This window comes from Eurosta solidaginis, chromosome 1 (genome assembly GCF_040869045.1).
Source record: "Eurosta solidaginis isolate ZX-2024a chromosome 1, ASM4086904v1, whole genome shotgun sequence".
NCBI classification, from domain to species: Eukaryota; Metazoa; Arthropoda; class Insecta; order Diptera; family Tephritidae; genus Eurosta; species Eurosta solidaginis.
Window position 1 is genome coordinate 97,823,069 of NC_090319.1, and position 23,106 is coordinate 97,846,174.

General features: G+C 40.7%; 1 protein-coding gene across 7 annotated transcripts in view; it reads left to right on the forward strand.

Annotated features, from left to right (window-relative positions):
* Arfip (ADP ribosylation factor interacting protein arfaptin) overlaps positions 1-23,106 on the forward strand; it is a 121,698-nt gene that overhangs the window by 8,727 nt on the left and 89,865 nt on the right. For 2 of the 7 annotated variants that reach the window (XR_010948486.1, XR_010948485.1), the window contains exons 4-6: positions 13,936-14,043; positions 14,112-14,370; positions 15,103-15,166. Coding sequence is in view for 4 of the 7 variants with exons in the window: in XM_067759315.1 (XP_067615416.1) it covers positions 13,936-14,043; positions 14,112-14,156 (153 nt within the window). In the remaining 3 variants the exon portion in view is untranslated. The other 5 variants (XM_067759315.1, XM_067759314.1, XR_010948487.1 and 2 more) reach the window with 4 other exon arrangements.

The following is a 23,106-nucleotide window of genomic DNA, read 5'->3' on the forward strand; positions in this document are numbered from 1 at the left end:
ATTTCCTGCGATTTGTAATAAACGGGAACCTGAGTTCCTTTATATAGTTTAAATCAGGATAAATACAATTTAAGAGACCTGGAGCTGTTGAAAATACTTGCAAATCGTTTTGTTCATTGTTCATTTTCTATTTTTAGCTCGTGAGCAAGAGACCATGGCGCAAGCAGTTGGAGTGCACATGTTAGAGGTGAATCCGGAAATTGTTAGTGGAGAAGTGGGTCCAAGTGAGAAAGTGACCATGGCGCAAGCCGTTGGTGCGCAGATGTTAGCAGTGACTCCGGAAATTGTTAGTGGAGCAGTTACTGGTAATGCTGATGTTGTAGTCCACATTCAGGGTGAGATAAAGTCCATTGTGGCACAAATTCAACGTCAAGCAGATTGGTTGGCTTCGGCCACTTTGGACGATATGAGCGTTGAGGTTTTGAAAACTCGTTTGGACATCCTAAATAGAGCTTGGGATAGGTTTGAAGTAAAAGATCGTGAATTGCGACAGATATTTCCTGAAGAATTGCAGCGAGCAGATGGGTCTTCAAGTTACCAAGCAGTAGAGGATGTCTATGTTAGGGTTAGTGCAAATTTAAACACAAAAATCAAAGTGACAGAGCCTAGTTGTTCTACAACAGTATGTATTCCTATCACTAGCCGAGCGTTGCAATACCAGTTTGCAGAATTGCCGTTGGCAGATCGTCTTCCTATATTTTACGGAAGCCATCGTGAGTGGATTCAATTCCGTGATATTTTTGCGGCGGAAGTGCTACAAAATCCGCATCTCACAGATCTGCAGCGGCTGCGTCGACTTCAAAGTTGTGTTAAGGACGATGCAGATCGAGCTTTAGGGTTTTGGCCCCAGCGTAACGATAGCTTTGCCGATGCGTGGCGGACGTTGTGTTTGGCATATGACAATGAATATTTATGTCATGCCGCACATTGCTCAGCAATATACAACTTGCCATGTTGGTCGAAGGCCACCCATGCTCTAATAAGAAATATGCTCGATGTTACACGTAACAGCATGCGAATGGTGGCAAGACAATTGGGGCCTGAGGAGCAACGTGACTTGTTTATACTAAATTTTTTGGAATCACGTCTGGACAGCGCATCGCGTACACAGTGGGAAATGGTTCGTCCCACGGATCGCATTCCAAATTTAAAGAATGATTTTTTTGCTTGGCTCGAACGTCGAAGTAGTGGACTTTTAAGCCATGCAACACAACCTATAACTTATTACAGAGAGAACCAAACTAACTGTCGCACAGATAAATTTAATTAATAAAGATATAGTCATACATAATCAAATCCATATGCAACGAACATTAGTTGGTGTCTCTTCTGCTTTAGGGACTGAGAGTCATATCTGTAACAAGCGTATTACCGTGCATTTGATGTCACTTTACGACGACGAATTTCGGATTCCTATCACGTGCCTAGTGGTTCCATCGGTTTTGGGAGGAAAGCTATTGCCCCAGACTGAAATGCAGATGAAAAATTTACCAAGTGACATATCCAATTTCTTAGCAGATCCGACTTTCTATCAACCAGCACAAGTAAAAATATTGTTGGGGGTTGGTGCGTGGGCTCAGCTGATGCAGGAAAACATGCGGCGTCTATCTTCGGGGTTTGTGGCGCAGGAGACTCGCTTAGGCTGGCTTCTATTTGGCGAACCCCCCACTAACTCACACGTTGTGGGGATCAATATAGCCGACGGCGATTCTACGAAATTTGATGAGCATCTTGAGCAATTAGTACGAAATCTTTTCGAAGCGGAAATTTTAGCGAAACCCATTTCTTGGAAACGCACACGTTTGAATTACAGGAGAAACGATATGTTGTGCAGCTTCCGCTTAAACGTGATTGGGATCGTATTGGCTCTAATCGCGTAACAGCATTGCAAAGATATTTACGGTTGGAGCAGCGATTTAGGCGAGAACCGGAACTAAAAGAAAAATATAAGGCCTTCGTAAACGAATATATAGCCAAAGACTGGTTAATGCTAGCAACGAGACCACCAGAAGGAAAGGCATATTATATTCCCCACCACGCCATTTTAAAGAAATTTCGAGTAGTGTTCGACGCTTCCTGTTCAACGGATACCGGCGTTTCGTTGAATGACGTCCAGATGATTGGCCCTAAATTGCAGCGAGACTTGATCGACCTGCTTTGGGGGTTTCGCTTGTACGCTTATGGTGTATCGGCAGACATTAAGCAAATGTTTCCTCAAGTCAAAATATCCCCGCGTAACTGGGACCTTCAACGAATATTCTGGAGAGACCACACCGAGAAAATACGTGAGTACTGCCTTACCCGAGTGACATTTGGCATGGCTTCGTCCCCTTTTTGTGCAGTTAGAGCCATGCAGCAGTGTGCGAGGGATAACGCGGTAAAATGGCCGCAAGCGGCAGAGGTTGTGCTGAACAATTTTTACATGGACGATTGCTTGTCTGGGGCTGACACGGAAGAGGAGCTACTATCCCTATGCAAGCAGTTGCAACAGATTTTGGCGGCGGGAGGCTTCGAGCTTTGCAAGTGGCGGTCAAATTCGAATCATGTCCAACGATCTCTCAATTTAGAATCTAATGATAATGACCATTGGTTCAATACCTATAATGAAGCATCTGTGCTGGGTCTAAAATGGATTCCTTCTACGGACGAGTTGTCCTTTGCCGTGAAGTCGCTAACTGATGTAGATCCTGACTCTTGGACTAAACGTATGGTTTTAAGTATCACTGCGCGGATTTTTGGCCCCGATGGGTTGGCATCGCCATTTATAATAAAGGCCAAGATTTTGCTCCAAAATATCTGGCAGGAGAAGTTAGGGTGGGATGCGATCTTACCTGAACCGCTAAAAACTATGTGGCAGAAAATATTTTCCCAAATACATCAATTCAACAGCGTACGAGTTCCGCGTTGGATTGGGTTTTCACGATGACTTGACATAGCGTTGCATGGGTTTGCCGACGCTTCGATTCAAGCATTTGGAGCAGCGATATATGCAGTTATATACGATAATGAATTAGTAACATCAAACCTATTGCTGGCAAAATCTAGGGTAGCGCCATTGAAAAAGGAAACAATACCTCGACTTGAATTACGGGCGGCAACGTTGCTGGGTGAATTAATGCAGCGTGTAATGACAATTGGCGAAACACATCATAAGTTCAAAATCCATTCGGCTTATTGCTGGTCGGACTCTATGGTAGTATTATGTTGGTTAAAACGAGATAGTGCCTCTCTGAAACAATTCTTGGCAAATAGGGTACTACAAATAAAGAGAAACACAACGACTTGCAAGTGGAGGTATGTGCCCACCGACGCGAATCCGGCCGATCCAATTTCCAGAGGCGTGTCAATGGACGAGTTGATTAATTCCGAGCTGTGGTGGAAGGGGCCCGAATTTCTACGGCTCCCGGAAGCTATGTGGCCGAAGACACCAGATGAGGTACATGAAGAAGTACGGACAAGTGTCAATAATGAATGCCGAGTCAGGGTTAGTCGAGAATCAAGGGGGGCCGGTTATCAGCCTATGGTCGGTATAAGCGTAGTAGTAATAAAAGATCAGTCATTATTGTACCGGTATTCGTCCTTTACTCGAGTAATCAGAGTAACAGCTTGGGTGTTTAGGTTCGTGCGAAATTGTCGAGCACCATCGGAAACCAGGCGGAAATCATATTTAGAGATTAGTGAACTCGAGGGCGCGCTGGCAATATGGATCAAACAAGAACAACGCGACCATTTTGGGGACGATATACGACAAATGGAGCACATTGGACAAGGTGTGGGTAATAGTAAAGGGCTCCGTCTGTCAAATGCGATCGAAGCATTGACCCCATTTCTTCGAGATGGGATACTTCGAATGATAGGCCGTCTGCAAGAGGCATATTTACCAGACTGCCAGCGTAATCCAGCCATACCACCGGGAAAGGGAATATTAGCTTGGCTAATAGCACATTCGACACACTTGCAGCTACTACATTGCGGAGCACAGCAGTTGACAGCTGCATTAAGGCAGAAATATTGGATCATAGGGATGCGGACATTATCAAGGTCCTTGATCAAACACTGTGTAAATTGCGAACGGCTAAAAGCAAAAACGTGCGAGCAAATGATAGGAAACTTACCAGCTTGTCGAGTACGCCCAGCTCGCCCATTTTTGCATTCGGGAGTAGACTATGCGGGGCCCATCCAAGTGCGGCCAGACCGTCGCAGAGGCAATGTGGTTCTAAAAGGTTATATCGCCGTCTTCGTTTGCATGGTATCTAAGGCGTTCCACTTAGAATTTGTATCCGATCTGTCCACTAACGCATTCCTAATGGCGTTTATCCGCTTTACATCTCGATATGGCCACTGTCTGCATCTCTGGAGCGACAATGGGACAAATTTTGTTGGTGCAGAACGAGAGCTGAGTAGAATGCTGCAGACTTGGCGTGGTTCAGATCTCTTTGAGCAGTTATCAACACGGCAAACCGAGTGGCATTTTATTACCCCATCTGCTCCTCACCAAGGTGGGTTGTGGGAAGCAGCCGTGAAGGCAACCAAGTATCATCTGCGTCGGGTGATGGGAGCCCGACTATTAACCATAGAAGCTATGCAAACGCTATTGGCAGAAATAGGAGCAGTTCTCAATTCACGACCATTATGCGCTCAAAGTGCAGATCCTCAGGATTTGAATCCATTGACGCCTGGGCATTTAATGATTGGCGAAGCTTTGGTTCCAGCTTTAGGTGAGCAAATACCAGTGGAACGGCCGGAGAATCGGCTCAGCTACTGGCAATCACGGCAGCTCATAACGCAGAGATTCTGGAAACTTTGGAGTGACAGTTACCTACATGAGCTACAACAGCGTCCAAAATGGCGAGAAGCTAGACAAAATATGAAGGTGGGCGACTTGGTAGTTATAAAAAATAAAGTAACACCACCGACTTTATGGAAAATGGGACGAGTAACTGCTTTGCATCCAGGTAGTGATGGATTAGTACGCAATGTAACTATTTGGACTGGGCAAAATACCATTAGCCGTCCCGTGCAGAAACTTTGTATCTTACCAATAGAACCTGTTGAGCCTAGAGCTGTATCGAGTCTCAAGGCCGGAGGATGTTCAAGCGAGAGTATGTCATATTGAATCAGTTTCATTTTGAGTGTAGAGCAAAGCACTATTGTAAAGAAAGCGCGCAAGGCGACAATAAAAATCAGCTTTGAATTAAACAATAAGCGATGTCTTTTATTTGATAAGCGAAAACAGTGTACCTGGACGACATCATCGTATTGGGCAAGAATTTTGATGAACATCTTAAGAACTTGGAGGAAGTTTTCCAGAGAATAGCTGGCGCTGGTCTGAAGTTAAGTCCCAAAAAGTGTGCGCTGTTTAAAAAGGAAGTAAATTATTTGGGTCACAAGGTAACGACAGAGGGCATCTGCACTGCGAACGAAAAGATAGAGGTTGTAAAGGATTGGCCAATACCACAGAACCTACATGAATTGAGAAGTTTTCTTGGGCTGTGCACATATTACCGCCGATTTGTACCAAATTTTTCCAGCGTAGCCCATAGCCTCCATGAGCTTACAAGAAAAAATAAAGCTTTTGAATGGAAGAAGGAGCAAGAAGTGGCTTTCCAAACATTGAAGGAGCGTTTGTGCACTGCCCCAATGTTAGCATATCCGATTCCAGGAGCAACATTTATTCTAGATACAGATGCTAGTGGATATGCTATAGGAGGCGTTTTATCACAACTGGTCGATGGACAGGAAAAGGTAGTTGCATATTACAGCCGTTCGATTGGAAAACCAGAGAGGAACTATTGCGTTACGCGGAGAGAGCTGTTGGCATTGGTAGAGTGCATTAAACATTTTCACAAATACCTCTACGGCCAGCGATTCCGTGTCAGGACAGATCACGCAGCGTTGAAATGGCTTCTGCAGTTCCGTAATCCGGAAGGACAATTGGCACGGTGGATCGAGCCACTACAAAGCTATGACTTTTCCATTGAGCATCGAAAAGGTAGTACCCATGGAAATGCTGATGCAATGTCACGAAGACCATGTAGTTTGGAATGCAAGCACTGTTCAAAGGCCGAGGCTAAAGAAGACATTATAGATATCCGGCTAATGACTAAAACGTGTACGGATGAATGGGACAAGGAACAACTAAGGGAGTGTCAGCTAGAAGATACAGATCTGTCACATGTTATGCAAAGGCTAGAACGAAACGAAAGACCAAGCAGAGAGGAGATGTCAGCAGAGAGTCCCATTGCGAAGTCATATTGGGCACAGTGGAACAGTTTAGAATTGATATCAGGTTGCTTGCATCGAGTATGGGAGAGTGAGGATGGTCAATGCAAGAAGAAACTGATAGTTGTTCCCAGAAAGAGGATTCCTGACGTGCTCAGCGAGCTGCACAATGGTCCAAGTGGAGGTCATCTTGGAATCACGAAGACACTCGAGAAAATTAAGCAGAGATTATATTGGGTTGGTTGCCGTCAGTCGGTCACCGAGTGGATATGCAACAGAGCGAAAGGGCCCAAAACCCGAAGTCATGGCCAGATGAAGCAGTATATTTCAGGTGCACCCTTTGAAAGGATCGCCATGGATGTCGCAGGTCCATTTCCTACTAGCAACCGCGGAAACAAATACGTACTGGTGGTTATGGATTATTGCAGTAAATGGCCAGAGGTATACCCAATCCCAAACCAAGAAGCAGAAGTGGTTAAAAACGAATGGTTTGCAAGGTATGGTGTACCAATGGAGTTACATTCTGACCAAGGCAGGAATTTTGAATCAGCTGTGTTCCAAGAAATATGCAAGCAGTTGGGCATTCGAAAAACACGGACAACTGCATTGCATCCTCAGTCCGATGGTATGGTGGAACGTTTAAATAGAACATTGGAGGAGCATTTAGGGAACGTAGTAGACAAGTACCATAAGGACTGGGATACACACATATCATTATTCTTGATGGCCTACCGATCGGCAGTACATGACACAACGGGCCAAACTCCCGCAAAGGTAATTTTTGGCAATGACCTTCGACTGCCAGCTGATTTGAAGTATGGGATAGATGCCGATGCGGAGAGGAATGTCAAGAAATCCACTGATGTCTTGGAAGAAGAGCTGAGAGAGATACACGATCTGGTAAGGCAACGAGCAAAGATTATAAGGCCCATACAAAGTTGTAAAACGGATCAACGATGTAGTGTACCGCATACAAACCACTACCAAACCACGAACAAAAATGAAAGTGGTTCATTTGGAAATATTAGCAGCGTTTAGATCGAGAGATTTGTCTGATCGGGACGATCAGACTTAGGTGGAGGGCAGTGTCACGGATATTAGCATCACTAAGCTATACCATCACTAAGGCCATGCTAAGCAGTATTTACGTCAATAATCAAATCAAGTATACACATATATAAGGCAGCCCAGAGAGATGTCACACACAGATGCATTTACTTATACGCCTATGTGTTCTCGAGAGACTGTAAACTACAAACATTCACATCAATAATTCAATCCTTATGTATCTACATAAACGAATAAATAATTGCATCTACACATATGTACGTATACGAGCAGTGGAGCGGCAATGCACAAACACATGCATATATCTTATCTGAGTTGTCACAAGAGAGGGCAATAATTTGTGCACGTAGTATGGCTGGCGATTTTGTAGCCTAAAGTAACTAGTAAGTTCTGGAATGGAAAAGCCTAGAAGTATGCAATTAGAAATCAAAAAGTATAAAAGGCGCGACAGTAAAGGCGAGGAGTTTGAGTTTGATTTGAGTTGTCAAGCAGTTACGACTAAGACGATATCTAGCGAGCAATAGCAGTATTATTTTGAATAGTGGAGTTTCATTTGAGCTATCAGTTTGGTTATTAAGCTATTCGTTGCACAGTTTGAGTGTTATTGTGAAGTATTTTAATAAATGCCATTTTTCCATTATTCAATATTGGAGTTATTTATTCAACAGTTTAGCGATACGAACCTAGCAAAAGGGCAAATAAGAGGAATTTGCAGTAAAATCGTTACAATATGACATCATTCGGACTCACTTTTGGCGTTGCATTTAGCTGTGAATTTAGACTCCATTGTACAGATGGTAATATAGAGTCACATTCTTTTGTAGTTTTCATCATAGTGCGTATGGCTGGCAAAATGGTTGTTGTTGTTGTTGTCTGGCAAAATGGTCTTGTTTACACGTTCGGCTTGACCATTTCCTCGCGGAGTCCGTACTGCAATATTAATATGTCGAATACCATATCTTTGTAAGAACGTCTCGAAATATTTTGAAGTGAATGCTGTACCACGATCCGTAGTTATCTGAACTGGTTGACCAAACGTCGACATCACTTCTTGTAGCATGCCAATAACTGGAGCTGATTTTGAATTTCGCACCGCCTTCAAAATTGTATATTTTGAAAACGCACATACCAAAACAATTATATGCTGATTCCCTTTCTTGCTCTTGGGAAACGGCCCCAAATGGTCCATATGTATTGACCGAAACGGTATTGGTGTTATCTCTGTGAGATGCATTTGCCCCTCGGGTTTGCCTCCTCGTACCTTATATATGCAACATTCTGGACATGCCGCTATGTATCCTTTAACTTCCACGATATCCTGAAGTTTCTTATCTTGCATTTGCATTGTATACACCCAATCATGGCTTCCTTCTGTTGTGATAGCTAAAATATTCTCTGCAACCGTCTGGCATTCGCTTGGTGGTAAACTAGGTGATCTGCTCATAGAGTCTACATGCTGCATTTTATAACCCTGTCGATGAATCGCTTTGAGATCAAATTCTTCTAATCTCAATCACCATCTCGCAATACGTGGAAGAAGTGGTGTTGTAGCTTTCGTTGTAACAATAGCATTGCAATCAGTTACTACTGTGAATGTTTTTCCCAAAAGATACATACGGAAGCGTGTTAATGTTCGCTAATACTTCCAACTCGTGACTCTGAAGTCTCGACTCAGGCTCACTACCTTGCCTACTATAAAATAAAACTGGTTTTATACCTTCATCTCCATATTGGAATAAAATTCCAGAAAGGCCCACATGACTAGCATCAGTGTGTACCTCGTGCTGCTTATGAGAATCGTATAACTCCAACACTGGCTTGCTTGATATAGCACCCTTCAACTGATCAAAAGCTTGTTGCTGTGAAGAACCCCACTCAAAACCGGCATCCTTCTTTAACAACATAGTGAGTGGAATTGCGATATGACTATAGCCTTCAACAAATTTGCGAAAGAAACCTGTTAATCCAAGAAATTGCCTTACCTGGATAACAGTTGTCGGCTGAGGAAACTCCTCAACACATATCATCTTCTTTTTCCCCGGAGCTATACCTGCTTTAAACACCTCGTGACCCAAGAAAATAACATCGTTCGCCAAGAATTGGCACTTTGAAGGTCGTAACGTAATACCATCTTGCTTAATCGCTTCCAACACCTCTCTTAAAACTATTATTCCTTCCTCGAATGACGGGTAGGTTTGATCACTTCATCCACATAACTGATTACATTGTCTCTGTGCTTCAATGACGACATTACACTACCATTTCTTGAAATACCATCAGTGCATTGACTAACCTAAAAGGCATCACACTGTGTTCATACAATCCCTCATGCGTCAGAAACGCTGTAAGTTTCTTAAAATCTTCTTTAATCGGGACTTGATAATATCCGCTAGTCATATCCAAAGTTGTAAAAAATTGTCCGCCACTTAACTTAGCCAATTGCTCCTTAACCACTGGCATGGGAAAATGCTTCCCTACAGTAACTGTATTTAATGCACGGTAGTCTACGCACATCCTGCTCTCCCCACAGACGCGGCGTGTGGAGAAGAATTTCGTCGAATAATGTTATCGTCTAAGAGTTCTTTTAATATTCTTGAAAGTTCACATTGTTTTGCAAATGGTACCTGGTACCGTTTACCCACAATAGGGCTCTCAGTAGTAACACTTATGTCCATTAATGTAGTTTTGGATCTTCCCAGAGTAGATATGCCTTCTGCAAAACATTCGTCATAATCATTTAATAATTTGAGTACTTCCTGCTGATGCTTCTGAACTAAATTCTTGTTTACATTGAACTGTGTTCCGCTTTTAATTTCCAATACTATTGATCCAGAATCAATTATCAAACGACGATCTTGACTGCATAGCACATCCCTTCCTAGCAAAAAGTCATAATTGAGCATGTTATCTGGTACCTCATACAATTTGGCACTGATAACCTTGTCTGCAAATTTAATCTTAGTATTTACAACGTAAGTAACCTCAACTATAGAGCCACCAAAACCTTTCAATCGTTGATATGTTGGCATTTGATTAGCGCTAAACCACACCGCTGACTTCTTTATAAGTGAATGATCACTACCAGTATCTATAAGGGCTTGGTACTTCCGTCCTTCACACTCGACCTCTTCAACAATTGGCGGAACCATTTGTTGTATATTTTCATTTCCATCTATCTTTGCAACAGTATGTTTAGATTCTGCTGAACACTTTTTTGTGTCGTGCCCAACTTTTGAACACTTAGTACATCGCTGCTTCTTTTGAGGTTGCGGGCATTTCGCTGCCACATGACCATATACATTACAATTATAACATTTCACCTGTTTCTCTTTAGTGTCGACTGTCACCGGGCTGTACTCCGATGAACTCCCACATAGTATGTTTCGATGTCCGCTTCTTTCTGCCGTTGACCGTAAACTTTCAAGACATTGTCTCAACTCATTGCTGGTTCGTAATCTCATCGCTAATAGCGTTCTAGTAAGCCCACTGTCGTTTAAACCGACGATGGTGTATGAGTTTATTGATTGGTCATCAACATCCCCTCGCCTTCCAATAGTCATAATTATATAATAATACTCAGTAAGGGACTCACTTGGCTTACGTCGCCGTGCTGCTAACTCGCGATGAACATCAGCTGAGGTCAATGCATATGGAAAATCACGTAACAACATTTGGACAAACTCTGTCCAAGACTTGAACACTGGTTGAGCATCCAACCACATTTTTGCAACACCTTTAAGCTTATGCTGCACAGCGAGGAGCACAGTTTCATTTTTCCACATGTACACCTTTTGTAACTGCTCAACTTTTACCACAAACTGATTCGCTAAAATTGTCTTCCGAACTGGATCAAATTCAGGAAGAACTCCTACCACTTCCTGAACATTCTGAGTATGCACTACATGCGTTGATAAACTACGCTGCAATAAAGGATCAGAAATTCGTCCACTTTCCTGTTCACTTGCCATTTCTACCGAATCGACTCCATCGTTGCTTAGCGATGCTGGCTTAATTGCAGCTTCAATAGCCTTCACCGAATTTGCCAAACTGCATACTAACTCCTGTAGCTGATTTAATGGCTGCTCCCATGGCTCCGCTGAAGAAATCTCCTCAATCTCTACCTCATCTGAACCCAACACTTCCAACAAAGCCGCAACTTTATGTGTTTTAGTACCACTAATCGCGATATCGTTTTGACGCAATAGTACGTTTAATTGAGCTACATTTAAGCTGGATAATTTCACCATCATACTATACCGTTTACGTTGTATAAATGTTTAATGTGCGTTACGTGCACAATGTTTGAAACTCACGAATTATTCTTTTGAATACTCTGAATGTTCTCTGTCACGTTGAGCTTCGTCCAACGTATTCCCCGACGACTGCTGTTGGTTTTACAACGCCGTTGGTCGTTTTTGCCTGAATGTACCTTCGTTGTAAAATCGTAGCCGTTTTATACGTTACACATTAACCATTAACCGTTTTCCTTTAACAATACTTTTTCACGAGCGTTCGAACCACTTCTGATTCTGTCAAGGATGAACGTCGATCGTTTTATAAAAATTATTTATTGAAATCAGTAAATTTCGGTTGAACATAAAAATTTAAATCAATTAAACTGAAAAATTATGACAAAACCTAAATTCATATTTCGTAGTCTACTTCATAGCCTGTGATACAGTGTTTTATCAAATCCTGTGACACAGTATCTTACAATATGGTAGGTGTCCCACCCATTTTACAAAGTTTTTTCTAAAGTTATGTATATTTTGCGTCAAAAAATCAATCTAATCACCATGTTTCATCCCTCTTTTTGTATTTGGTATAGAAGTATGGCATTTTTTCTTTTTTCGAAATTTTCGATATCGTGTTAACGGCCGAGCGGAAGGACAGACGGTCGACTGTGTATAAAAACTCGGCGTGGCTTCAACCGATTTCGCCATTTTTCACAGAAAAAAGTTATCATCATAGAAGCAATGCCCTTACCAAATTTCACATGGATTGGTAAATTTTTGTTCGACTTATGGCATTAAAAGTATTCTAGACAAAATAAATGAAAAAGGGTGGAGCCACGCCCATTTTGAAATTTTCTTTTATTTTTGTATTTTGTTGCACCATATCATTACTGGGGTTGAATTTTGACATAATTTACTTATATACTGTAAAGATATTCAATTTTTTGTTAAAATTTGACTTAAAAAAATATTTTTTTCTTAAGTGGGCGTGTTTGACATCCGATTTTGCTAATTTTTATTTGGCACACATATAGTAATAGGGGCCACCGTGGTGTGATGGTAGCGTGCTCCGCCTGCCACACCGTATGCCCTGGGTTCGCACCCCGGGCAAAGCAACATCAAAATTTTAGAAATAAGGTTTTTCAATTAGAAGAAAATTTTTCTAAGCGGGGTCGCCCCTCGGCAGTGTTTGGCAAGCGCTCCGGGTGTATTTCTGCCATGAAAAGCTCTCAGTGAAAACTCAACTGCCTTGCAGATGCCGTTCGGAGTCTGCATAAAACATGTTGGTCCCGTCCGGCCAATTTGTAGGGAAAATCAAGAGGAGCACGACGCAAATTGGAAGAGAAGCTCGGCCTTAGATCTCTTCGGAGGTTATCGCGCCTTACATTTATTTATTTTTTATAGTAATAGGGGTAACACTCCTGCCAAATTTCATCATGATATCTTCAACGACTGCCAAATTACAGCTTGTAAAACTTTTAAATTACCTTCTTTTAAAAGTGGGCGGTGCCACGTCCATTGTCCAAAATTTTACTAATTTTCTATTCTGCGTCATAAGGTCAACCCACCTACCAAGTTTCATCGCTCTATCCGTCTTTGGTAATGAATTATCGCACTTTTTCGGTTTTTCGAAATTTTCCATATCGAAAAAGTGGGCGTGGTTATAGTACGATTTCGTTCATTTTAAATAGCGATCTGAGATGAGTACCCGGGAACCTACATACCAAATTTCATCAAGATACCTCAAAATTTACTCAAGTTGTGTTTACAGACGGACGCACGGACATGGCTAAATTAATTTCTTTTTCGCCCAGATCATTTTGACATATAGAAGTTTATATCTATCCCGATTAGTTTATGCCGTTCCAGGGTACCGTTATGCGAACAAAATTAATATACTCTGTGAGCTCTGCTAAGCTGAGTATAACAAAACTAATAAATTATCGTATATTAAATTAAAATGAAATAAGAAAGAGAATAAAATAAAAAATAAAAGAAAATAAGATTAAAAATAAATTTAGTTTTTCTGACATTTCGTTTAATTTTTTATTATTGAATTTTATTGTATTTTACTTCATTTGATCATAATTGATTTCATTTTGTTTTGTTTTTATTTTTAGTTATATCTTAAATTTGTTGGTCCAATGCGTTGTGTGTAAAATCTTCATATAAAGATTTAATTTCTGAACGTGTTACTATATAAGGAAATAAAGCAACCGGACCTTATTTCCTTTTCAAAAAGAAAATAGCGGCCGCCAAGATTAGAAAATAGAACCCGCGGGCGTTAATTCACTGCGCTATGCGGGACCCCATATTTTAAATGCTTATATTGCTGTATATGCTTCTGATGTTCGATTTCACCCGAACCTAGATTTTCTTTCTTGTTTTATTTTCATCATACATGCTTCAGATTAAAGTCATGCATAAACAGTTAGTGCTGTTACATAATGCTGTAGCTGCGTACTTTTCTGGAAATGCTGTTGCTCTGGAGAGCACATTAAAACAATTTAACATTAAAGTAAGTACCATTTATATTGAATCGTGCCAAATCACACATATCAACTTTTTATTTATTACTCTTATCAGTTGAAGACTCCTAATGCTGTGAGTGGATCCTGGTTAGAACAGTAGTATTGCTAAATGACCGTCCCATACATATAAGCACCCAACGGTAATATGCACTCTTAATATAGTTAATAAGGCATGCGTATAAATCCAACTGCAAAATAAGATATATATTTGTTCGAAAAAAGTGGAAACGTCATAGAAAAAATCATCATAAACAGTATAGTACATCTTAAGTGAATTGTATTGAAAAGGGAATTTTCGATTTAGCTGATCTAAGGTAATATATTTAAAATTTATTTGTATGGGCATTGATAACGTGTGTGTGCATTTACAGCTGTGAATGCGAAAATAGCAGTGGCAATTTTTATGAAATTTGCAACTGAAACCAATCAGAAGAGTTTGCGGAAAAATAAGAAATTTGAAAGCCCGTGTCGTATTATACGATGGTGATCGAATTCAGTTTTCTTAATCGCAATAGCTCTGAAATGGTGATTAGGATTGAAGTAATACGTGAAATAGTGCTACATGTACTTATTAGATTGACAATGTATTGTCATTGTTACGAATAGCTTGATTCATATTTATCGTTTGAGTGAAAGTATAACACTATATGTGATCTTATAACACGATACGGGCCCGTAATTTATATGGAAGAGAATCTAAAACATTGTTGAGAAAAAATATAGTCAAAGATGTGTTTTAATTTACCCCTCAAGCTCGTCAAACATAACACATTAAAATAAATAATAAGGATATTAACAACCACTTAAAATGTCAAAAATCAAGCAGTACTTTGTTAGATTAAAATTGATTGGGCTACAAAATCCAGAAAACTGTAAATAAAAAGATTGCCCGTGCCATTTTCGCGTTCGCTGTCGGACTTGTATGTATTGTACTAAACACATTTCTTGTACTTTGGAAATATATAAAATATAATGTCGATGCCTTTACAAAACCATATATCGATCAACTGCAAAACAGTCTATCTAACGGTATTTGAATTTTTCAGGAGAGCAGAAAAAATTATGTTAGACCTTTTTTTTCTTTAGGAATTCTTTCCATGATAAATTCAGGTAATATTTTGTTCTAAATATTGTAGAACATTTAGTTTGTATATACTTAAAATGCAACTTCCTACTTTTTTGCTTTTATTGATATATACATATGTACAATGTACTACGACTATTATTTTTGTTATTTTTGAACCATCAAGCAACGCACTGAATCAATATATCGTAATCCTGGGGTCTTATTATGTAACTCGATTCAAAAGAAATATGGTTCGGAATTGAAAAAAAAAATGTATTTGATTTGACAGCTTTCAAAATGCGGTTCCTTTCGAATCGAGTTACAGAATAATGTCTCTAGATCTATAGCATCTACATACATATGTCATTCAAAAATCACAAATTATGTACCACCAGGTTCATCAACTTCATAGCCGATATCTAAGCACATGAAGGAGGAAATCAGGTTTTCACGTTTTGTGAAAACTTTCATTATGATTAAGAAACTGTTTAGAAACATTCACGAAATAATGCCGAAACCTTTGCGAAACTTTCCAAAAATTATCTCAAAAACAATCCCGAAATAGACTATAACGCCCTTATTCTAAGCTGGTAACAACATTCTTCTAAACGGTTACAAAAACTACAAACAACATTTCGTATTCTATTCGCGGATAACAATGTTACCAGCAAAATAGTTGGCAACGTCTTGCTACCACGCGTGTTTGATAAATATTTGTTTGTGTACAAGAATTTCCAAACAAAATAATACTTTTTAGCACAAATTTAGTTCACATTTTAATTTTATTTTCAATTGTTTGTTTTTTTAATGGTGTGTTCAATATATACTTTTTATTTAAGAATTCATGAGCTTAACACCGGCTTATAATAATTGAATATTCAATGAAGCTCATGAATTCTTAAATAATAGGTATATATTGAACAACCCATTAACAAACAAACATAAATTAGTGAAACTGAGCCCTAGTATACAAAGCTTCTCATTCGCAACGAAAAAGAAACTTTACAAAAACAAATCTACGTAACACACAAATTAATATAGTGTTGTGGATTCAATAAGATCACGTGTTGTATTCTTAGGATTATGTCTTTTTTTTGTGTGTTTTTGATATTGTGACGAATATTAGCAACACTAAGGGATATATATTGTCATCTCTAAGACCATACTGAGCAGTGACTTGTATGCACATAACCAAATTAATCATTATGTCTACACATATGTACGTACACACAGCGGAGAAGCAACGCACAACCACATGCATATATCTGAGATACTCCTGAAAGTATGCAATATTTGTGCAAGTATTACTCACACAAACACGCGCGTGGGCTATGAGAGAAGCTATAAAAATTGTGCATCTGTAGTTATAGCTGAGAAATTTATAGCTGATAACTAAGTAGTAAGTTCTGGAAATAGAAGCGCCTAGAAATATGCGAGCGCGAAATCACAGAGTATAAAAGGCAGCAACAGTAGAGGCACGACAATCAGTTTGATTTAAGACGCTATCTGGCGAGCAATATTAGTGTTATTTATTGTGAAGTACTTTAATAAGGGCCATTTTGCATTATTGAATAGTGGAGTTATTTATTCAACAGTTTAGTGATTCGAACGTTAGAAGAAGGTTGCAAATAAGAGGAATTGCAGTAAATTCGTTACAATTGGTGTCAGAAGAGGAATTGTTGAATAAATTCCGAAGATTGCGAATACAACTTGGACATGGCAAAGTGGAGTGAATTGAAGATCCGGCAACTGAAGAAGGAATTGGAGAGCCGTGGACTGAACACAACCGGCAATAAACTCGAACTTCAGGCACGACTACGAAAGGCAATGTAATTAGAGGGAATTAACGTGGAAGAGTATGTCTTTCCTCTTGATGGTCCTCTTGATGGCGAGGAGACAACAAAAATTGAAGAGAAAAATTAAACATCGCAGACAGTTACGAGCACAGACTTGAACACGATTTTGGCTGGGTAGCATTGAAAGGACCAGCTGCCGAAATCTTACAGACTATTCCAGAGTACGAACGGAACAGTTATGACGCATTGATGGCTGCTGTAGAACGACGGTACGGAAGCGAACACAGGAAACAGATATATCAAATAGAATTGCAAAACCGTTACCAAAAAGGTAAATAGACTTTGCGAGAGTTTGCTTCGGATGTTGAAAGGTTGGCTCATTTGGCAAATGCGGACGCACCCGTGGAGTACACCGAGAGGGTAAAAATTCAGAGTTTTATAAATGGCATACGGGACGTAGAAACGAAGCGAGCGAGATATGCAAACCCAAAACCCACATTCGCAGAAACGGTATCCCATGTACTAACTCAAGAAACAGAGTCGCTTTTGAATAAGCCCGCATACAAAGTTCATCGCGTGGAAGTGGAAAGGCCAGATTGGGTGGACACAATTTTGGAAGCTTTAAAGGGAACGCAACAGAAAAATAATGATGCAGTCAAATGCTTTAAGTGTGGTAAGCCAGGGCACATTGCACGTTATTGCAGTACCAACCCTAATAGTTCCAACAATGTGGGTGGCCGTAAACGCAGAGCTGAAGGAGATGAGCAAATCTCCAAGTCCACCCAATCGTTAAACTAAAGCGAGTCAGCCGCAAGGGGTGACAGCTGGCTCCCGCAATTGAATGCCCCATAATCTCCATCTCGCAAATTGGAAGAAGGTCAAGCAATCTTACTGTCGGAGGACGTGTGGATGGAAAGGAACGTATACTGACTGTAGATACGGGTGCATCTCATTCCATCATTCGATCAGATTTAGTCAACAAGAAGATAAGACCATTGTTTGGAGCAAGATTACGTACAGCCACGGGAGAGGACACCCAGGTAATTGGAGAAGTAGCATGTGAAGTAGCAATTGGGAACGTCACGGTACTACACAATTTTATAGTGGCAGAGATTGTTGATGAAATCATAATTGGAGTGGACTTCTTAATCGACCAATGCATGAAGATCGATATGCAAAGCAAGACGATGCGATATAAGAACACGGATGTGCCACTTAATTTCGGCTACGAGAGAGGCTACAGCAGTAAACGAGTGCTGGTGGAAGAGAGTCAGCAAATACCACCAAAATCCGAAGCAGTCATCTGGGCAAAGGTTGATGGAGATTGTGGGACAAACAAATTGTGAGTTGTCGAAGCAGCAAACAAATCAGCACCGAACATACTTGTAGGAAAAACCCTGGCTATGACAAAACAAGATGGACGTATTCCGGTAAGAGTACTCAATGAGCTCAAGTCACCACTCAAACTGACCAAAGGATCTATTTTGGGAAGATGCCAAGAGGCTGAAGTAGTTATTAACTGTGAACAGCTCCAGGAGCACGTTTCATCTAGTAATACTGATCTTTCAAATGGCATCACGGCATGGACGGAGGGGCTAGAGGAAGATTATCAGAGTAAGGCAAAGCCACTGCCCCTGAAGTACGCAAACATATTTGACCAGGATGGTTTCAAACCAGGCCGCACCACTGTTGTGAAACATCAAATTGACACTGGAGACGCGAGGCCGATACGTCAATCTCCTCGTAGTGTTCCACTGGCGAAGCGGGAAGTTGTGAGTCAAATCGTACAAGAAATGAGCGACAGCGGCGTCATCGAACCACCAGCTAGCCATGGAACTCACCGGTGGTACTTGTGAAGAAGAAAGATGGGAAAATGAGGTTTTGCGTGGACTACCGCAAGTTGAACGACGTCACGAAAAAGGATAGCTACCCATTGCCAAGAATTGACTATACTCTGGACTCGCTATCTGGTACGAAATGGTTTTCCACACTGGACTCGAAAAGCGGCTACTGGCAAGTTGAGGTGAAGGAGGAAGATAAAGAGAAAACAGCCTTCAGTGTCGGTGATGGTCTTTGGTAATTTACAGTGATGCCTTTTGGACTTTGTAATGCACCAGCTACTTTTGAGAGACTCATGGACCAGGTACTGAAAGGACTACATTGGAAAACATGCTTGGTGTATCTGGACGACATCATCGTATTGGGCAAGAACTTTGATGAACATCTTAAGAACTTGGAGGAAGTTTTCCAGAGAGTAGCTGGCGCTGGTCTGAAACTAAGTCTCAAAAAGTGTTCGTTGTTTAAAAAGAAAGTAAATTATTTGGGTCACAAGGTAACGACAGAAGGTATCTGTACAGCGAATGAAAAGATAGAGGCAGTAAAGGGTTGGCCAAGGTCACAGAACTTGCATGAATTGAGAAGTTTCCTTGGGCTGTGCACATATTGCCGCCGATTTGTACCAAACTTTTCCAGCGTAGCCCATAGCCTCCATGAGCTTACAAGAAAAAATAAAGCTTTTGAATGGAAGAAGGAGCAAGAAGTGGCTTTCCAAGCATTGAAGGAGCGTTTGTGCACTGCCCTAATGTTGGCATATCCGATTCCAGGAGCAACATTTATTCTGGATACCGATGCGAGTGGATATGCTATAGGAGGCGTTTTATTACAACTGGTCGATGGACAGGAGAAGGTAGTTGCATATTACAGCCGTTCAATTGGAAAACCAGACAGGAACTATTGCGTTACACGGCGAGAGCTGTTGGCACTGGTAGAGTGCACAAGTACTCTACGGCCAGCATTCCGCGTCAGGACAGACCATGCAGCGTTAAAATGGCTCTTGCGGTTCCGTAATCCAGAGGGACAATTGGCACGATGGATCGAGCGACTACAAAGCTACGACTTTTCCATTGAGCATCGAAAAGGTAGTACCCATGGAAATGCTGATGCAATGTCACGAAGACCATGTAGTTTGGAATGCAAGCACTGTCCAAAGGCCGAGGCTAAAGAAGACATTATAGAGTGTCAGCTAGAAGATACACATCTGTCACATGTTATGCTAGGGCTCGAACGAAACGAAAGACCAAATAGAGAGGAGATGTCAGCAAAGAGTCCCATTGCGAAGTCATATTGGGCACAGTGGAACAGTTTAGAGTTGATATCCGGTTGCTTGCATCGAGTATGGGAGAGTGAGGATGGTCAAAGTAAGAAGAAACTGATAGTTGTTCCAAGGAAAAGGATTCCCGAAGTTCTCAGTTAACTACATAACGGTCCAAGTGGAGGTCATCTCGGAATCACGAAGACGCTCGAGAAAATTAAGCAGGGTTGCCGTCAGTCGGTCACTGAGTGGATTGCGAACTGCGAGGTTTGCAGCAGAGCGAAAGGGCCCAAAACCCGAAGTCATGGCCAGATGAAGCAATATAACTCAGGTGCACCATTTGAAGAATCGCCGTGGATGTCGCAGGTCCATTTCCTATTAGCAACCGCGGAAACAAATACGTACTGGTGGTTATGGATTATTTCAGTAAATGGCCAGAGGTATACCCAATCCCAAGCCAAGAAGCGGAAACAGTAGCAGAAGTGGTTACAAACGATTGGGTTGCAAGGTATGGTGTACCAATGGAGTTACATTCTGACCAAGGCAGGAATTTTGAGTCAGCTGTTGTTATGGATACGCATCTTTAATGGAGCAGTAAAGGAAGGTAGTCGGCATGATCTAGTGGTGCTCTGTGGCTAGTCATGTCGGCTGGGCGGGGTTCTTGCCAACCTTACCGTCCTGCGCCATAAACAGAAAACAATTCCTATCATGCCTTTAAAATGGTCACAAAGCGCAGAACGCATTCAAAACGCTTGAAATTCAAATTAAAACAACATCCGGTCGAACCGGATGCCACGGACAAACCGCTAAACATTCAAAATTTAAAATTCAAAAAAAATTAACGCAAAAAGAAATTACCGAACCGGACATGACCGGTTACTAACTGTTGAAAATCAAAATACAAAAAAAAAACCCTGAAAATTAAAATAAAAAGAAAAAAGGGCCGAATATATTTAGGGGGCGCCGCGGGTGATGTTGCGACGCCCGTTGCATTACCCACCCTAAAATCCATGGCCACCGACGCACCTATTTTTCGGTGGCCCCTTTCCTGTATTCCCTACGTGCCTTCTAAATCAACAAGACGGTCAGCACTCCCATTTTACATAACATTTATTGACAATTCATTTAGTTAAAAAAAGGGACTTTAAATGAAACAAAATTGCCAACTTACGCATAAGTTTTGGCGGTAATTGTGCTTAGGGACCTTACATATATGTAATTAGGTGGTAGGCTAGCTAAATACTTATCGTATTATAGTCTATTGTATTTTATTAGAAAAAGTTTTTTTTTTTGTTTTCACCCATGGCATTATAATTTAATGCTTTTTGGTGTCATGATTCTTTTTATCATACATTTTTTTGTTTTGTTAACCTTTTTATTTTGTAAATTGGGAAAAAAATTTTACATAAGGTGTGTAAGATTGTATATAAGTATTTGCTAAGGTTAAGGGGCTGTTTAAAGTGTTCATGAATAATTAGTATAATAGCTATTTATGTAATTGTAAGACATATATAGATGGGGACCTACATTTGCCATTTAATTTGAAATTGAATCTTTTTTTCTTTTAAATAGTAACCCTTTGAGCTCTACTCAATGTGAAATTTATAATTTCTACTGGGTAATTAACATTGACTGCCCATGGGTCATGGTACTTATATATAACGCACCATTTAAATTTCATTTTATGGATTTTTAATTTCAATAATCCGAAATTTTAAAATTGACCTGATTGATTGATTAATCATGACCAGATAGTGCAAAATTCAATACGTATTAGTCGTCACTACAGTGGTTCACACCTTTCAATGGTATGTTTCTTACCGTCTAAGTATATTTAAAACGTATACGCCCATGCATGGAAGTACATATGTAGCAGGTAAAGAATACCTTTTATGCAAAAGACTTAAATGAAGTTCATATTAGTTACTGAAATTCCTTCTACGGTTCGTGCGTATACATACATCTATGTATATTTTAAATATGTACGTACACGCCCTTACATAGATGTATATAGGTATGTGGCAAGTAAAGATCGAATTTTATGCACAAAGATTTAAATGAAGTTCATATTAATTACTCATACATCGATGTATGTTTCAAATGGGGTTATCTCAAAAGCTTATCATAAGTTCATTACTTTAAGTAAAATAAAATGATTGAACTGTTTACAGCAATGAGCTCGAAAATAGCATCGAAAATTAATAACACTGGTTTTAGGTGACTATCTCCCTCCACTTATTCGTTGCAAGGTCGAAAGTGTCAAAAAAAAGCTTCATTAGAAGTTCAAAGATAACTCTGCCTTTCGAAACAGTTTAACCAGTTTTATTAACTCTCTATGTCTAACTTAGCTACAAGCGTCCTCACAAATCAGGTGAAAAAATTTAGGTTTTCCGTATCCTGGAACGAACTCACCGCTTAGGCTGTAGTTGTTGTTGTGTTGTTATATCCGATGTTGCAGCTGGCGTTGCAGCAGGCCTATGTTTAGCGGCCCTGCTGTTGTTGTTGTAGGTGCTGTTGCAGCAGGCCTATATTCGGCGGCCCTGCTGTTGTTGTTATACCTGGCGTTGCAGCAGGCCTATGTTTAGCAGCCCTACTGTTGTTGCCGCAGGCCTATGTTCAGCGGCCCTTCCTTTGTTTACGCCGAACCAATATCAACAATTCTGCTCTTAAGGCCGCTTAACTGGATTTAATGGATTTACTTGGTATTGGTTGACAAAATTGTGCCCAGAACGTTCGCGTCAGATGTGTCGGTGGATAATGACGGCGATTGTTGCTTCGCTGTTGTTGTTGGAGCTGGTGCTGGTGGTAAACCTGGTGGACGGAGCGCGTTTGGTTGGCGCTGCCGATGGGATACCGCGCCTTGATGGCGCTGCAATGGTGGTTGCGCAATTGGTGGTGGATGCGCTCGTGGTTGGTATGGTCGTCGTCGTCGTAATCGTCGTGTAGCTCTCAATAAGGGCGGGTATCGAGTATTCCCTTTAAAATGGATTCAAATCTATGCCCGTACAACTTTGTGAAATCCACTACGAATTTTGTTACGAAAATTCATTTCGTTTTCGTTTCACAAGTACCAGCCACTACCAACCATACGGGTTAG